Source organism: Galleria mellonella, unplaced genomic scaffold (assembly GCF_026898425.1).
Source record: "Galleria mellonella isolate WM207_F2 unplaced genomic scaffold, CSIRO_AGI_GalMel_v1 utg159, whole genome shotgun sequence".
NCBI lineage: Eukaryota > Metazoa > Arthropoda > Insecta > Lepidoptera > Pyralidae > Galleria > Galleria mellonella.
The window spans coordinates 4189425-4208938 of record NW_026442004.1 but is presented as its reverse complement, the minus strand read 5'-3'; the positions used below and the strand labels follow the sequence as shown (position 1 = coordinate 4208938).

General features: G+C 31.6%; 1 protein-coding gene across 1 annotated transcript in view; it reads left to right on the top strand.

The window, feature by feature from the left end:
- The window catches only part of LOC113509503 (calexcitin-1), a 58587-nt gene extending 45384 nt beyond the window's left edge, over positions 1-13203 (top strand). The window contains exons 3-7 of the mRNA XM_052892594.1: positions 547-613; positions 712-764; positions 3210-3329; positions 8943-9155; positions 11555-13203. Of these exons, the coding sequence (XP_052748554.1) occupies positions 556-613; positions 712-764; positions 3210-3329; positions 8943-9155; positions 11555-11665 (555 nt within the window). The 5' untranslated portion in view covers positions 547-555 and the 3' untranslated portion in view covers positions 11666-13203. The remainder of the gene's footprint in view (positions 1-546; positions 614-711; positions 765-3209; positions 3330-8942; positions 9156-11554) is intronic.
- Positions 13204-19514: the final 6311 nt, after the last annotated feature.

Genomic DNA, 19514 nt, shown 5'->3' with positions numbered 1-19514 from the left:
GTTCGGATAGTGTATCAAAAATATTCTCATTCTTAAAACGTCACCAAAGCTTACCTGCGGTTGCCAACCCGTCTGCCGAGGGTGGTAACTACTAGCAACCCCCCCCCCCCATCCAAAGGAAGACCCAAGGTCGGACTGGGCCGGAAGGATCCGGGTGGCTGACCACAAACCCGAGGTCCGAGACCAGAGGATGGTAGTTACACCAGTTGATACATACCAGCTTCTTTATTGCCAACGTCTCGACGTGGATTGCACCACGTCGTGATGTCGATTGTGTATTTAAAATATGTATAAACAACGCGAAAGTTTAAAATTAACTATATTTATTATACTCGTAGAGAAACCAGCTATTTTTCCATAAAGAAAATTTCAATGCGCTTACTCTAATAGGATTATTCCATTCTTTCAACACAAAACCACAATCTGTTTTATAAGAAAAATTCCTTGCGAATAAAATTCACAAACTTCAGTCTAATTGAGAGTTGTTTTAATAAAAATGTTCATCAACAGTACAAATGTAAATTCTTTCTTGCTTTATTGTTACAGATTTTGAAAATGTCCATCTCAGAATTCCGGCGGAAGAAGCTCCTTTACGTTTTCAACGTATTTTTCGGTAAAGTATTATTTATTGTAATAGAAAATACCTTTTGTTTTTTTTTCTGTCATATTGCATATTCATTACGCTTGTTAATATTGTTTTTCTTGTTTCAGATGTGAATCAAAGTGGAACAATAGAAAGAAAAGACTTCGAACTGGCGATAGAGGTATTTTAATAAATAATAAAATATAATTTCGTTTAATATTTTAACACGGATTGTGAAAAGAAACTCAGGAGTAGCAACATATGATAAGTATCAAGGGCGACACAGTATACTATGTTATGTCCATGGTACTGTTCATGTCTATAGCTAACGCTAAGCATTTTACATCAAGTGAGCCGTCAACTTCTTTGCTATTTTAAGATGCATAAAAAGGTTGGATTATCATTTTAACTATACCTACTCATACCCCGTCAGGTCGACCTCCCCGTGGTCCTCCCTGGAAACCATCGTGCTGAATTCCAGGTGTATTTATCACGATGGACTAGCTAACCTGCTCTTTAATTTTTCATATCATCCCTCACTGGTGCCCCGCCGGTGTATACCGATAGCGCAGGCGGGCTTACCATTCCACTATCATCCATTAAAAAAAACTATTAGCTGCAACTAGAATGATATAAAGTAAAAAGAATCCTACGTATCTCAAATTTAGTCCTTTATATTCAATTAATTTGAAAATCCTATATATTTTAATGAATCCGTTCAAAGCATATAGTGATATTCAACTATATTCGCAAAATTTTTATTAAAAATATATCGACTAGAAAATAAAACACTGTGTTATCTTCTACTCTTTCAAGAATTTTCATAAAAAATATACTTACCATGAATTAATCTGAAATTGTCATAAATTATCTAATGGAAATTCGATTTGTTCCAGAGACTGCCTACAAATGAACGAACTTTACCTTTTTTAGTGCTAAAGACCCTTTATCTTTATTTACTATCTTTTCCTTCATTCACTTTTATGACTCATCTGGTACATGTACGCCTGTTTCGGAAACTTTTAACCCTCGCTGTCGTGTCATGGCTGAACGGTTTTCTTTTTTAATCTAAACAAAAAAATCAAAATATTGGATTAGAACAAAATTAGACAGGATTTATTTTATGTAAACAACGACGTGGGAAATAGTATCTATATAAAATAGACATAATTCTGAATTAGATATTGCAATTGTTGAGTATAATAATCATGAATGGTACTGTATTGTAATGATAATTGTAAAGCCTACATAAATAATTATAATAGATTTTGACAGTTTATAACTTGACTAGTAACAGACATATCCATAAGTGTCACAAAAAACACAATATGTCAAATAAAATGCAAATAAAGAGATACCCCGCCTACTGCCATCTATTGTTCAGAACACCGATACTTGTCCAATTATCTACGAATTTATCCTCCACACTTGTTGTATATATGGTATCCCTATTATATTTAGTTGGAAGTTGAAATTGTAGATGGCAACACATTTTAAAAATAAAAGATTACATATGGACGCTCCTCAGTTACTTTGTGTTTCATTTAGAATAATAATTATAAAAAATATTCTATCATATAGAACAACACTATTTAAATACTGTAATTACATCAAGATGGATTCAATTATATATTTTTTTCAAGAAGAATATTGACTGCAACAAGATTAATAGATATTAAAGATGTTCTAAAACGAAACATCCAAAGCCGTAAAGCTAAAAAAAAAAACAATAAAATAGACATAAATCAGAATTAGACCTTGCCATTGTTAAATAATAATAATCATGAATTATTCTGTATTGTTATTATAATTGTAAAGTTGACATAAATAAATTATACAATAAATATTGCAAGTTCATAACTTGACCTTATAATACTAGATGTATTCATAAGTGTCAAAAATATCCAATAAATCACTAGAAAACGCATTTCACAATACCTCAGTTGATTAAAAGAAATTTTGGCCCCGTTTTCATACCAAGTGAAATATTATCCATTACGGGGAAGCATTACGTATTCGAGTTGCCAGTGTCTAGGATAATGACTTTTTAATGCCATTGCGAATGGAAAGCAGGCTAATAGACTACTGGATGGGAAACAGCAACCGTTGTCCATAGACACAGCTATAAATTAAATCAACTGAAAAAAAAAAAAAAGATTAAAGACAAGGAATAATACAGGCAGAAAGAATGAATTAATGATACTGGCTGATGGAATCGTACAGAATGGATTCCATTTGTGGCATGTTCAAAGGAACAAATCGAAAAAAAAAGGATAATTTTAATACATATTTATATTTTGTTTTGAAATTTACATGAAATATGAATAAATGCAAACCCAATAGTGTCTTTCAAAAAATGATATAATTTACATAGATTAACAATGTGTATAAAAAAATAATTAACTTAATTAGAAACTTTAATTAAATAAAAATAAGATTTTTTATCTTGCAACAATGGGCGACCCTATCGCTAAACAACGATCTCTTACAGGCAACCTTAGAATGGTGAGAAATAATTAAAGTTGTGTCAGGCCAAGGCATAATGGTAGCAAAATAATAAAAAAAAATAGGCTAAAGATAAATTTAAACGCACTATAGATAATAATAATAATATTATTTTTTCTAGAAAATCTGCAGTCTCCGCGGATGGAAGCCAGGTGACTCAAAAAATAGCGAAACACATGAGATTATGATCAAGATTTGGGATGGTCTACGAAAGAGAGCTGACTCCAACAAGGATGGACAGGTAAAGTAATTCTCAATTAACATTGACACCATAACACTATGGTTCTTAGAAATAGCAACACACAAAGGCCATGTGCATCATAATGTTTTCAGTAATAGCCATGATGTCTATAGGTGACAGTTACCACTTTCCATCAATCGTCAAATCGTGTGTTCTTAGTTATATCTTCATTAATTAAGAGTAAGCTTTAATCAATTGAAAAGTACTTAAGCCTTATAAAGTACTCAAATATCCAATCAAATAATCGAGTACTTTTCGAGTTATTAAATTCGAGTCAGAATTCATTCTTTTCTTTTATTTAGTACCAAAATACTCGAATGCCAAAAGAAGTGACTCGGAAAATCACTAACCGCAACGTGGTCATTCTGACCAGCCACTATAAAAATGTCTTTTTTAATCACCGCACCTGTAATCATAAAAATATATTGGCTACTCGAATTTTTTGCCCTCAAATTCATTTATTCGTAAAAACAATGAAAATGTCAAACATCATATCATTCGGGTCTGCTTAATTAAGCGTGGGATTTCCATTTTTGTAATACATTAGCCAAGGTGAGCCTTTATTAAGGTTTTTGCGTCTTAATTCGGTTATTGTTCGTACAGCCCCGCGACTGGGTACGTTTTATCGACGCCAACATAGCACACTTCAGTTTATTGCAGTTGGAAGCTTGAAGGTTGGAATTACAGTCTTGGATTTTAGGGGGCCCCGCCCCTGCAGATAACGGAATTAATGAAGTCGTAACGTTTCTAAAATCATTGTATCTAAATTGTAAGTAAAAAAAAAATATATAACTTCTGTTTTAACAAAATTATTTAAAAAAATAAAAACTCTTTCATTTTAATATGTTACATATTTGGAAAATCACCAAAATTTATTCTCAAGATATTGAATAAGGAAGACGTAAACAAATCTTAAAAGGAGTGCGCATTTTGAAAAATAGTTATTTTATACAGAAGGTCTAAGTTAAAGAACTTTTATAGAGTGAAACAACTGAAGTAATTTGTATTACTATCCTTGATATAAAATAGCTGGCAATACAGGAATGTCCCAGGAATTATAATCATCATTATTAGCTCATAGTAGTCTACTATTGGGCATATGCCTGTCGCAAAATGCAATACTTTTTACGATCCTGTGCATTAGGTATCATATTCCTAGCAGTTTTGAGTAAATCGCGTCAGGCGTCTAACCTGTTAAAAATACAAATAAGTAAAATCGTCAACTGAAAATTTCTATCAAAAAGTTGTAGTTGAAATCCGTTGCGTACAAGCTCCAAAGGGAAATTATATAAATTTTGTCTCAAACGGAATGTTCTTTCCTTACTCGTCTGAGTTTTATTCAATGCAAATGTGCTAAAACTATTCTTTCATATTGTCTACATTCGTGAACAATTTTGTAGAATGCTCGGTTGCTGCTATAAGAATATACACATACAGCTTTTATTCGGATTCAAACGCGTTGGTTCGCGAAGGAATGAATTTAAATTACTAAATAGCAGTAAATACCCTCGAATGTGGAATAAGAATAAGAAGAACAATCTCACAAATTAAAGAATATTTGTAGTACGCAGAATTGCCTTGTTACTTTCCACCGTTATCCTTAAACATAATAAATACAATCCATCCAACGTATTTTTTTTAATAGGTGATAATGGAATGGTAACCCCGCCTGCGCTATTGGGATACGCTGGCAGGGCACCAGTGAAGGATAATAGGTGAGGATGAAGCAGGTCAGTTAGCCCATCGTAACGAATTCAACAAGAATTGTTTGCGATGGTTTCCAGGGGGAACGACGTGGAGGTCGACCTAATAGGGCATACTGCTAGCAATGGGGCTGTCAAACTCTAATGGAAACAATCCCTTTCCTCCCTAAACCAACGTACTTTCCGTGTAGTCCCAGCGTAGATTGGTCCACCCTTTTTTAATCCGTGAATATCGTAAGAGGCGATTAAGGGAAATTAATGGTCAAGGGATGGGCGATAGCGTCCTTTTTAAAACATCACCGAAGCCTAACTGCGATTGCCAACCTGCATGCGAAGCGTTGTCACGCTTCGCATGCAGGTTGGCAATCGCAGTTCTACTACTACTAGCAAAACTCCATTTATGGGAAAGGCCTATATTCAACAATGGTCAGTTTTCGGCTGATATAATAATAAATAATGTTAAAAAAAGGTATTCGCCTAAAAGCAATAGTGCTCTTAGGCAAAGACCTCTTAAAGTAGTAGAGCTCTTCTTTATCTATGCATTACCTTAGCGACTTGTTTGTTAATGTTTGGTTGAAACAAATTATTTTGCCGAGTGCAGAATAAAAACAGAAGAGCAATCCCACAAAATAAAGAATATTTATAGTACATAGAACTGCTTTATTTTCAACCGTTGTTACTTAATAATAATAAATATAATCCAACTAACGTATTTGAGAATGCACACACAAACTATACTGGGACATAACGATCAATACCGATAAAGCCATTAATTACAAGAGGCCCGATGTAACTATATATGAAGAAATCAATAACGCAATGTGCATAGTTAACATAGCTATCCAGAATATACATAATGTACAAAGCATTAGTAATTAAAAACTATAAAAATATAGCTACATATTTAGTAATAGAAATTACGCACCATTCAAATAATACCTATAGTACTAATATAATATAGTAGAAATTGACTTCTGACTACCCTTCTTCTATATAGCGAATATAACGAACGCAAACAATGTATTTGACCTATATTTCTTTCTTTTTTTTAATATATTTTTTTTCAGTGGTATTTCGCGACTCACTTTTTGCCATAACAGAAAATCAGTGTTTTGCTCTTTTTAGGGCAAAGCAAAAAGTTGAGTTGTGGCTATTTTGTGTTACTGTAGCACACGCATGAAGAAAAAAAAATTGTTACTAATTTTATGCATTCTGATTTTGTTTTTGATTTTTTTTTTTTTTATATTTTTTGTACACGTATCTTTTTTTATCTTTTTTCACATTGCATTTGTGTCTTTTGCTGTTTGTGTGCTGTAAGTGATGCAAATAAATTATTTATCTATCTATCTATCTGTCTACTATCATCTACAGGAATCGTACACAAAAATTTCCGCAAGCATCTTGAGATCTCACAAATTATCGCCTATACAATAGATTTGATCCATAAAGCCGTCATCTTCCATACGATGAAAGTCCTTTTATTATCACTATCATCCTCTTCATATATAATTTAAAGTCACTCATGCTTAGCTAAGACCCGTATCACTGAACATATTACGAGTACCATCATAAAAAGGTAGACACATATGCATTAAATAATAAAATATTCATTGCATGCATTAATTTTTAATCTAAAGTCTTTAGTAGTTCTAGCTCTATCATAGATACTGTCTTATGCTCTTTATTCTCTGAGTATGTTCTCCATCTTAAAGTATTCTTGAGAATTCAATAAAGTTGAAACAATAGAATAAAGCTCTTTCTTGCGATCAGGGTATAGTACTGATAAATAAATTATGCACACGCAAGGATTTCGTACCTGTTTTGTAGAGATGACTCACTTTATATGCGCATACCAACTACCAATTGAAAATAGTCGCGTTACCTTAAGATAAAGCCATATTAGATCACAATACAAGTAATGTTTACTATTAAAATATGATTTAAGTCTTCAGAGAATATGATCTTTTATTAGAAATCACTTGTAACATAATAATACTCCAAAAGTACCCGCCAGATAATTTCAAATTTTAGGCATCTTTATTCAAATAGACGTTTTTAAATAGATGTTTATTTAACACTTTTAAATCGTCACTTTTTACAATGTCAGCTTCCGCATATTAGAATACTATTTTTATTTATTTATTCTTTATTGTACACAAAAGGTTATTGAAATGAAAAAATAAACATAATAGTGCACAAAGACGAGCTTATCTCCAAAAGAGATTTCTTCCAGCAAACCAGCAAATATGAAAAAACTGACAGTTTATTAGTAGTTACAGTCATACATGTGTACCAATCGACTTAAATGTTATAGTTAGAAATAAATAAATAAAATGTCTTTACAATTGAAAAGACCGATAGGTATAAATAAACAAATAAAAAAATATATAAGTAAATACATATAAATAGATAGATATATATTATATATAATACACGAATATAATAAGTACGTACGTCAGCATTGTGAGAGGTAATAATTCTACAGACGCGATTTGAAAATCCCAATGCTTGGGCTATTTCTAATTTCATTTTATTCTAGTATTATCTGCAGTTTATAGAATTAGACGACTGTTGCTGTCGTGGTAAAGGTAACACTCAACACACCCACATATCGCCGAGCATATTAGATTTACAAAGTGGCCAGGCCTACTATTATCACGCGGAGTAGTTTGGAAGTTAAATAATTAATATTAACTGTGATTTCCTTCTCTAGAAAGTCAAACGAAAACTTAAATTGTCACAGAAGTTTTTGGATTTGAGAGTCTGTTTGCCAAAATAGATGGATAAATTAGATTTAGGGAATAATTTCCAATTATAAAATTCAAGGTATTTTGGAAAATGTTATTATCTCTGATTCCTTAAATTCGGCTCGTTCATCGTCACTTATTTAAATGGGTTTATTCTTTTTTCTTAAGTGTTTCTTTTTTGGTTGAGCATCTGAAGCACGGAGCAACATTTATGCCGAGCGACCGCAATGTTTGGCTAAGCAGTGTGTTTTGCTTGTTTCCATTTATTTTGTTTGTATTTGTTCGTTCGGGACTTGCATTACGTTCATTTACATTACATGTTACAATCTAACAAATTACTAAATAAACGTTATATTTCGTATAGCTGACTAAACGTTAATGCAAATTCACTGTAATACAAAGTGGTTTAGTTTTTAAATACAGCTTTATTATAGAATCAAATCAAAATCATTATTATTCTTTTAATCCCGTTTTGTAATAAAGTCCGAGTCGTCCCGGCATAAAATTGATTACCCCTTCATTTCCTGTGGATGTCGTAAGAGGCGACTAAGGGAACATAATGGTAGAGGGATGGGCAGTAACGTCCATCTTGAAACATCTCTAAAGCCTTCCAAGCGTCGAAACTACTAGTAAAACTCCCCTTATGGGGAAGGCTTGTGTTTAGTGGACAGTTAACGGCTGAAATAATGATGATGAAGATGATGATTATTGTAAATAAATAAATAAATCTATTATCTATTCCTTTAAAAGACTGTTCTGCTAAAGGCACTGAATGTTTTTCCAAAAAAACATTTGTTCCAAAAAATACAATAAATACTTAGAGCTTCCAATTTTAGATGAACAAATTAAATAGGCGTGGAAGCTTAACTTTATCGTCATTAATCTTTTTTTATACTACTGTAGTGACAAATAAGCATACGGCTCACCTGATGGTAAACAGTTACCGTAGTCACAGATAATATAATACCCGTAGTCTATGAATATCTGCAATACTAGAGGTATACTCGCGCATTGTCTTCAGGGTCGAAGAAACCTCTTTACCTAACGGTAGATCTATTTGAGAAAAACTTCTAGTCTTTCGGATCGTACATTACTTTCTTTAACGCGACGAATTCTATAATTTGGTTTAAACATATTTTTTATATAAATTTTTCTTTTAACAGGTATCAGTAGAAGAATGGGTATCGATGTGGAACGACTACGCACACAACCCATCAGCGGCACTGCAGTGGCAGCAGCAATACTGCCACTTCATGTTCCAACTAGAGGACGCCAGTGCAGACGGGTCCATAGACTCGGACGAGTTCACCACCGTTTGCTCATCCTACGGCATCGACCCGCAGGAGTGTAAAGTGGCTTTCAACAAAATGGCCAAGGTTAGTACGTGATATTTCACTAATTGAATACTGTTCTGAATAATTTACCATGCCATTTACATAAATTTTACGAGCACCAAGTTCGTCTTTTATGTTCGGATTTGAATGGCAAACAGTCTGACGGCCCACCTGATGGATTGCCCATACTAACCCTTACCTATAAATATGAACATCAGTAATAAATTGTTTAATATTTTTGTTTCTTTTGAGAAAATATATAAACAATTTGTTATATATAATATATATACAGGGTGAAATTATAATAATTGTCTTGGTTTTAGTAAAATTTTCTACTAGCAAAACTGAAATCATAGTCGAGAAATGTGATCTTTCCATAGCCCAACTGTCAAATCTAGTATGGGAGATAAAAAATAATTATTTATAAACCCATATTTCTTTCTTAATTTGAGAATAATGGCTATAATTAACATTAAAACTATAATATTTTATTATTAAAATATAAATGGAAATATAACTAAATCAAGTGGTTGTTAACTGAACAATAACGGTTTTCAGTTTAACATTTTCTTAAACATTTGTTACTTGTTGCTTAATTAAAACGAATAAGAGAAACCGCAGAGAAGTTTGCTGTCGTAATAAAAATGATAAATTGCTAGATAGGAATAATTTTAGCGTCTTTAATCTCTGCTGGATTTATAATAATAAATTTGCTTTATAAGCAAGATTTTTTGTTATTCCTTGAAAATACCCTAATAGGTGCTTTAGCGTGATAGTACCACAAACTCAACACCATTTAACAAGATTTATAAATAAAAAAATAACTTTATCATTAAATCTCATAATAATAGATAATTCAAATATATTTTTATATCTTCCATTAAAGATTCCTCAAGGAATAAATAATGTTAAATTTATCTTTTAATTATCTTCGTTGAGTTTACTTACAGAGGTTCATTTTAATTTTATTACATTAAGAAATATATCAAGAATGTTGCTTGATAATAAGATGGTTATCTTTTGAATTTTATTTTCATACTAGTTTTATTCCACGACAATGCCCACTTTAATGCTGAGCTAGGTCCTTTGCACAAACACTGCTACATTCATTTTGTTTTTTATATGTTTTTCTTTTTATTCTACATTAAAAGTAAAAAAGTAAAATGTTATTATATAATTGTTTTGTTTTTATTTTGTTATATGTAATATGTATAATTTATATTATTTTTTTCTTAAAGAGCGATTGTATTTAACTAATGATATTATTTAAATGAAAAGTTTGTTTAGTGTATATGTAACATGGGCGAAGCAGTGTACTCTGTTATGTCCATGGTACTGCTCATGTCTATAGGCGACGGTTACCACTTTCCATCAGGTGGGCCGTCAGCTTGTTTGCCATTCTAAGTTGTAAAAAAAAATGTAAATAAATAAATAAAATAAATAAATAATCAGTATTTTGTACACTTTTATTCAATATGTTAAGGTAAAATATAATAGTTTAAGCGTAATTGAATAACAAATACCTAAATATATAAACATTTTAACAAACTTTGCAATTTGTATTATTAATAGGATTTTAATTGATCGTATCCTGTGTGCCAAAACGTCTAAGGAGTAGTGATTATTGCCCTACAGTTCGTAAAAAGCAGATTCGTTTAAAAAACAAAACAACAACAACTGTATCAATACAATATTAAATTATTATTTAAACCTTTTTTATGTGTCCAATGTTAATAATGTATTATATACCATCTTTGCTTAACAGGAGATACCAAACCCTATAATGTAACTAACTACCTTTGTATAAAGAAATAAATTTATTATTATTATATATACATACATACATAATTGTCGGTTAATACCTCTGATCCTCTCATTGACACTGATCCTTCTTATATTAATACGAATGAAACAAAATATCGTTTATCGAAACATATTTTTTTACAGAAAGATTTAATTCTGTTTAACTGATCACCATTTTAGAGGTTATAAACCTCCAAAATGCTGCTTATGATTTCAATTTCACCCTGTATATTTAAACTAATATAAGGTAAAGAGGAGAGAGTTTAATTTTTGTTTGTACCAATTAAAAAAAATCTTTCTCGTATAGAAAGCTACATTATCAGAAAGTGCAAAGCAGTAGCGGGTTGCTAGTCTACTAAAAATCATATCTATGGAAAATTGGGCTTTGAATCAATAAAACAAGCTCTCCAATATTATTTTATATTGGTCTTTTCTACTGTACTACTAGGAAGTCAATGCAAGTCTATAGCGCATAGAAGTATCGCTCAAAAAGGAGTGGGACGGTGACGTAGGAAAGTGAAAGTTAAATACATGAGTCATTCAATATCAGTTTTTAGTCAAATAAGAGATTAATTTTTGTACATTAATTTAAATAATATCAACAATATCAATAAAAATTATATCTTGTCTCCTACCAGGGCAAAAGCAGCGTCTCCTGGGAAGAATTCCAGGAACTATGGAAGGAGTATTTCTCCACTGAGGACCCGACAGCCGCCGGCAATTTCATATTCGGCAGAACTAGCTTCTAAGCAAACAGGCATGTTGTTGACATCAAAACTTTCAGGAGCCGATCGAAACGGCCGAAAGGATATCGAACGGAGAACCGTCTCAATACATTCCATTGATAATATTAGATTTATGGATCAGCAAAATTGGCTTCAAATGAGGCCTTCTATGGGCGCCCGCCGACTCACAGTTCCGTGGAATCGCGCATTCAGTTTCTACAAAGCTTCGGCTCGGAGTGTGCGTTGGTGTTGTAACAATCGATTGTAAATTAATCGACAGTATTCAATTAAATCAAAATATCCATTGGCCTTTCAATAATATCTTTCATATCGATACGAGTAGTATCGATTTAAAATTGTACGAATTTTAATCGTTTGTAATCTAATAATCGTATATAAGCCTATTTGATAATATTAATTATAGTCCAAGCAAGATTATCGATTAATTTCTATATAATCGTTAGTACTATACAAATACATTAATCGATAGTATATTACCTAATTATAACCGATTATATCGTATTATATCGATTCAATAAACGATTATTAGATTATCTACGGTACCAATGGAACTATCGATTAAGAATCGACATCCAATACTAGTGTACGAGAGCTAACATGTCAATATCTGATTCCTTTGTGTGTCTGTCTGTGTTCAGAATAGTGGTAATTCTTAAACATTTCTCTTGAATAGCGATACAGTAATTTAATGGTCACTTTACTCACTTCTTTTTAAATCTTGAAGCTCAAGCGAATATTAGTGTTTCGAGTTACTAGGATCTAATCTTATGACAACGAATGAATTATTCACTATTTTCATCATTATTAGCATATCTTGTAGTCATATCTAATATAAATTCTTCTCATATAATACTTCACCGAAATGTTACCCGAATTATATAAGATTTAAATATTTATAATAATATGTATGAAAGTTATTTTGTTTTGTATAATATATAAATGATTCTTAACATTGTTCTTAATAAGGATTACGAAATAAATTCACGGGATATAGTGTTACATATATAACACTATGTATGTTACAATTAAAACTTAAACGGTCAAAATTCACTTTAAAAAATACAACAATCATAAATAAGCACTTTTGACCTGTCAATTGTAGTCAAAAATATATTTGACCAATTGAGAAATTTGACTGTAACGTATGAATTTACCGTCTTATTCATAAAAAATAATACCATTAAATTAAATGTTGTGCTAAAACCCATTTACCTTTTACAATGTCACTTTTAAATTGAGAATTTAATACAAATGTCAAATGATTTCAATAGCTCAAACAGAAAATGACATTTGACTTCTTTTTTTAATGAATGAGGCGATAAAATAATACATATACGTAAACCTGAATAAGTCCGATTGTATGTTACATTTCTACTGCGGTTATACTTATATAAATTCTAGTCATTTCATGCGTTTTTAAATGTTATTTATAAAATTATATAATTCATGTTTTTGTGTCGATATAAGAATTTTTACATGTTACGTTGCTGTATCAAAATGATTATAGCATTATAGAAATCTATTAAATGTATGTAAATATATGTTTGTTGTTTTATTTATGGCCATTTTTTTATGGCTACCCTCTATAAGATAAAATAAAGATCCCCATCTAATAGGTGAGAAATTGATGATGAGGTCAAGTCGATCACGATGATTTCTGCATGGACCGATTGGTTCTTTTTTTATAACACAGGAGGCAAACGATAATATCCACCTCAATGTACATAAATTATAATAATCAATAAGTAATTGAATTAAAATTCTATTACATTAAACTGAAATAATTTGGTAATATATATATATATATATTGCTAAAAGAAATATACAACTTTTTAAACAAGCTGACGGCCCACATATATAAAGAATACATCTGTCGCATATATACAAGAATTTCTACTTCCATATCCATGGACATAACAATGTAACAATTTCAATAAATAATTGAATTAAAATTCGTTGCCATTTCTGAGGACTCAAAGAATTTATTCCTCTATTATAAATACACATAAATTAATGCACAATAACAGCAGAAAATATTTTGTATTACATCATGTAATTAAATGAAATGAAATGAGATTTATTCATAATAAAACATAACCTTAGTTTCTTAACTATTATTAATATAATAGTTTTAAAAAGGTATGTTACGGTGCAGTAAGGTAGTTAGTTGTGGTTTTAGAACTGGGCTTATGTTTATACAAATAAATTCTTAATTGATTGTTAAAAAAATAACTTACGTATACACAAATAAAAGTGCGTGATATTCTCTTCTGTAAGTCAAATAAAAATAAAATTAAGTATATATAACTTCTGCGTCAAGACACTTAACAGACAGAGAGACAAATATAATAAATACAGGTCTACATAAGTCAAAATAAATATTTATTTGATAGAGAACAAATATGTCGACTTGAAATACATTTTCCTAATGCATTGGATAATGACTTCACGCTTACAAATGTCGGGACCATTTGTAAAGTCGAAAGCTAATGATGACGAATGTGAACCATTGTCATGAAAATTGATCATCTGCGTCATAGAAGGGAACCCTAATTTTTCCTTTTTTCAAGATGCTACCGACTGATTTTTATAGTACAATTTTTCTTCACATTAACAATATTTCAATTTTAAAACAAGTCTTTTTTGGAAAAAAACATCTCAGGAATTTTCTTTTCGTCCATTTAAAATATTAAGTATGAATATATAAACTACTTTGCCGTATGGTCCCGACATGGAATAGGCCACCCCTTCCTTTCCTGTGGGTTTTGTAAGAAGGGACTAAGGGAGAGCGAGGGATGGGCTTTGAGTTTTATAAAGCTAAGAGTAATGAATATTTTTGCTATATATTTCATTTATGTGCACGCCGTATTATAGAATTTTTACCAATTACAATAACATTTATTGTAATTAATTATTGAAAATATATATATTTATCGAAATAAAAAGTAGTCTAGAGCAACGAAGGATAATATATCTTTTTAAGAGTGAAAGAGTTTTCAAAATCGGATCGGTAGTACCGGAGATTCACCCTAAACATTGAAACTCACAAACTTTACCTCTTTGTACGAGATTTTATCACAATGCGTCAACAAATAACGAGGCAGCGCCAATACACGTTAGGGTCACCACATTCGCATACAATCAATATCCGGAGTAAAGGACCAAATTCGAATATGAGACTGACATTATATGGCATTAATATATGTAGAATAAATAGCTCGTAGCGTTTATATAATATGCTGGTTCTTATTGTTATATATTGATATTTATTAATTATTTATATTATTTTATTAAATATATTATATTAATTGTAAGTAAAAATGCCGTCTGTTGACTTGATGCAATATTTTTTTTTAAGGGTGAAAATGGTATGGTAACCCCGCCTACGCTAACGGGATACGCTAGCGGAGCACCAGTGAAGGATGATAGATGAGAATGAAAACAGGCCAGTTAGCCCATCATGATGAATTCATCAGGAATTAACCATGACAGTTTCCAGGGAGAACCGCGAGGAGATCGACCTGGTTGGATATATTGCTAGCAATGGGATTCTCAGTCTCCATTACAAACAGTCCCTTTCCCCCTAATGCAATATATTATATATTTTGTTATAATTCATTTGCTTTTAAATTTTCTTTTTGATAAAAAAAACAACAATTGTCAATATATATATATAAAAAGGTTCATTTTGAACACGTAGTATTTTATATCATTTCGAAAATTCTTGTTTTTGACACTTAAAAATAGTACTAAATAATTAAGTTTATCTCTGAAGGTTTTTTGTTATCGGCCATAAACTGTACTAGTTAGAAATATTGTTATATTTTTTCTGTAATACTATTCATAAGCTGTAACTATTTGAGATTTTTTTGCTTCACAAACTTCGTTAATAAATGGGAGGAGGCGATATTTTTTCCACATTTTCAATCATGAATCGAAATCTATATGACATAGAAATACTCGTATTTAAAAACCAGTTTATATATGCAAATGCATTAGCTTGTAAATTAGATATATTTAGAAATTAAAACACCCTTTTTGGAGGTTCTAGCAAAGAAAATAAAAATATCTTTACAAATATTTCCTTTTGCATTATGTGTGAGATAAGGCTATTTCAATCTATGCCAAATTTCAAACAGAAACAATTAATTTATTCATATATATATATATATATTTCCTTTTATACCATTTATACACTAAGGAATATATTTTCATTGTTTGTTAAAATTATTATTTATTTATTTAGACAATTATTTTATAGACATTTAATTTCTGTTTACTGTAATAAATTAAGATAAGGAGTTATATAAGTAATGAAAGGAAAGGTAATGTGGAATATATATGTAAATTTCTTATATTGTTAAATATTTGCCAACATAAAGGTATATTTACATTTTATCAAATACATTCATTTTATTTCATTTCATGACGGAACCCCAAAAACCAACTCGCTCTCCCACTATAATACCACCACATATTACAAATGCGTCCGCCAGCTTTACCCTACACTTTACTTCGAATTAAATTGCTTATATTCAAATATGATTCTCGGTAAAATGATAGTAAATGGGGTCAATTTTGAATCAAACATAATTTGCCCCAACATTGTTTGGGGCAAACTACGGTCGAGACCAATCAACCAATATCAACAATGGAATTTCAATTTATCACAGACATCGTTGTTCATAGGATGATTAATGAACTTTCCATACTCTATGCTTTTAAGGCCGAGGATAATGAGTTTAGAAGTTTTAATTGTAAAACTAATGGGAATGAGAACAAAATTAATCGAAGATTGAAGACAAAAGAAATCTAACTATGTATAAATAAAAGAAGGAGACTTTGTACAAAAGTCGTTTACTTTGGCACCTCTATCCCATTCGTGTTTCTACCGTGAAGCAGTTGTGTTTGCATGGCTATGTTTCGGTTGAAGGGTGGGATATGGCAGTGAATTTACAGGGTACAGAAGAATAACACCTGAGTCCTCAGGAGTGGTATACTCTGTTATGTCCAAAGTAGCTCATGCCTATAGGCGACGGTTACCACTTTCCATCAGGTGGGCTATCATCTTTTTTGCCATTCTAAGTTGTATAAAAAAATAACTTATCGCAATTGAAGAGATAATAAGATAAAGATGGAAAGTGGTAACCGTTTCCTAAAGATATTAATAACACACATGGTGGAAATTAACAGTACCATGAACATTACATAATATACTGTGATCTATGAGTTTCTATTTTAAAAGGGTAAAGTTTTATGCTTTCATGCGCGGTTACTTCACTGCCATATCCCAATCTTTAAACTAAATACTAGCTCGGCAAAAACATGAATGAGACAGAGTTGTCCGAGCAGATCATATAGAATCTTCCTCTGGTAAAATTATTATACGTACGTGCCCTATAATTTTCCCACCACACTCCCTCTTCAAACCTATTTTTACTAGTATGTTATTTAACTGAACATTATGTATATATTCGCGTCTAAAAACTATGCCTAAAGCATATCCAACATTACATATATTATATATCAATGTATACTACCAATTTGCCCCAAATGCTATAAAATTCCTCCACCATTCCATAACGGATTAGCCCCATTTGTCTTCTCCGTAGGCTTGGAATATTTCACGTATCACAAGTGAAATTTCATATGTTACGCTATATCACGTCACTTTTGCTACGTCCATACCATACTATATACGCAGTGGACAACTATTATCGAACATAAGCCTCTCCCATAAGAGGGATTTTGCAAATTGTTGTACGCGAGTTAACAACGGCAGTTAAGTTTTGGTGATGTTTTAAGAGGGATGCTCTTGCTCATCCCTCGTCCATTAAGTTCTATTAGTCACCTTTTACAACACCCACAGGAAGGAAGGGATACCGATTCTATACCGGAATCACACGGTAACGTTTCTACGGTAACGCGCTGTATGAAAACTGCTACAATGAAATCGCACGTTCGGATTTATTCGTGATTCATCGGCTGTGTTCGGTTAGCAGTTTAGTGAAATCCCATCAGACGGCTTCCTCGATCATGCAAAGCAAGCGAATAGAGACTTTATCTATAACACTGTAGATACTCATTTGCTTGCTCTTATCATAACAATCCTAATTCATATTTCGCATTAAAAGCAAATAATACTGAGTACGACATTAAGTAGTTGTGAGCGTAAATCACATACTGTGATTTGTCACACGTAATATCACTGTGAATAAAAATAATAATATCACTATATGATAACGAAATGAAGCAACAATTTCCATATCTAATTCTCCGTAGTGAAAGGTAGATATAGATAGATAGGTACCACGCGCAAGGGTATCGGAACAAGTCTGCCCCATACCACCGTAACGTAAGCATTACAAGCAAGAAAATATTTTCAATTTAACTCGGTACACTTCATCTTTTCATTTCGGTATTTTTATTTGCCTCCGTTTATTTTCGCTGAACAACGTCGAATGTAGAATGCAACAGTATCGAAATATTTGCATGCAGTTCTATTTATTGTTTACATTGATTTTGTATACTGTATTTTGTTTAATCAACTGTAAAGTTTCCGTTATTTTTTTCTGTTTCCGTGTTTTCAGCGAGTAGGAGAGGATTTTATTTTGTACTAGCTTTCACTTGTGACTTCGTCTGCATAATCAAAATATGTTTCCTGACCTAGATATAAATATGAAGAAGGAGATATAGCGTATGTTCTTCTCCGTTATATAATATATAATACTTTTATATCAAATTTCATAGTAATTAGTTAAGCCGTTAAAGCGCCAAAAAGTAATAAACAAACTAACATTCACATTTATAATATTAAAAAAGTTATAGTAGGGTTCATGTTTTATGGCTGCCATTTTTTATCGAGTAAACTAACAGGTTGTTTGTTATTACCGGTGATGTAAAAAAAAAAGTTTTTTTACGACATTTGACGACGCTATAGAAATATCACTCCTCCATGCTACTCAATATTTTACGGCTCCGTAAAAGAAGTGCATGGCAAATTGTTTTTCATGTAAATTTACCGGAACAAGAGTATGAACTAGGAACTATGTATTTTTTTATGGATGATAATGGAATAGTAGCTCCGCCTGCACTATCGGTATACACTGGCGGGGCATCAGTGAATGATGATAGGTGAGAATGAAAAACAAGTCAGTTAACCCATCGTGATAAATTCAACGATAAATTGGTCACTGTGGTTTCCAGGAGGAACCAGTGAGGGATGATAGGTGGGATTGAAAAAGCGAGTCAGTAAGCCCATTATGATAAATACATCTGGAATTCAGCACGATGGTTTCCAGGGAGAACCACATGGAGGTCGACCTGACATATATTGCTAATAATTACGCTGGTAGTCCGCATTACTAACAATCCCTTTCCCCTTTTAATTCAGCTTTAGATACTCACACTTTATGCCCGACTATATTCAAACTCATTAGTAGTAGTAAAATAAAGAAAGATATTTTAAGAACACTATTGCAACCTACCGTATTCAATTGTGCCATTCAACCATATAAGACCTACACAAATGCACAAAAAAATATCGTAATCGAGCCAACTATTTAGAAAAAAATCATTTATATACATACGTACAGTGGAATTATATGAATATATATAAAGATAGATAATTGTAAAACGCGCCTTTTTTAACCAAATTAATTAAATAGATTGAATAATATCCCAATTATGATGCTTAAATAAATCAAAGAACATGAATGAATATCGAAATACGTCATATACAGTAAGTTCACAGATAGAGTTGACAAATGACTCAAATGCAAACTTAGTAAGGAATATCTCAGATTTATAAATCATATTCATAGTAAAGTCTGCATCGGACGTTGGCGGATCC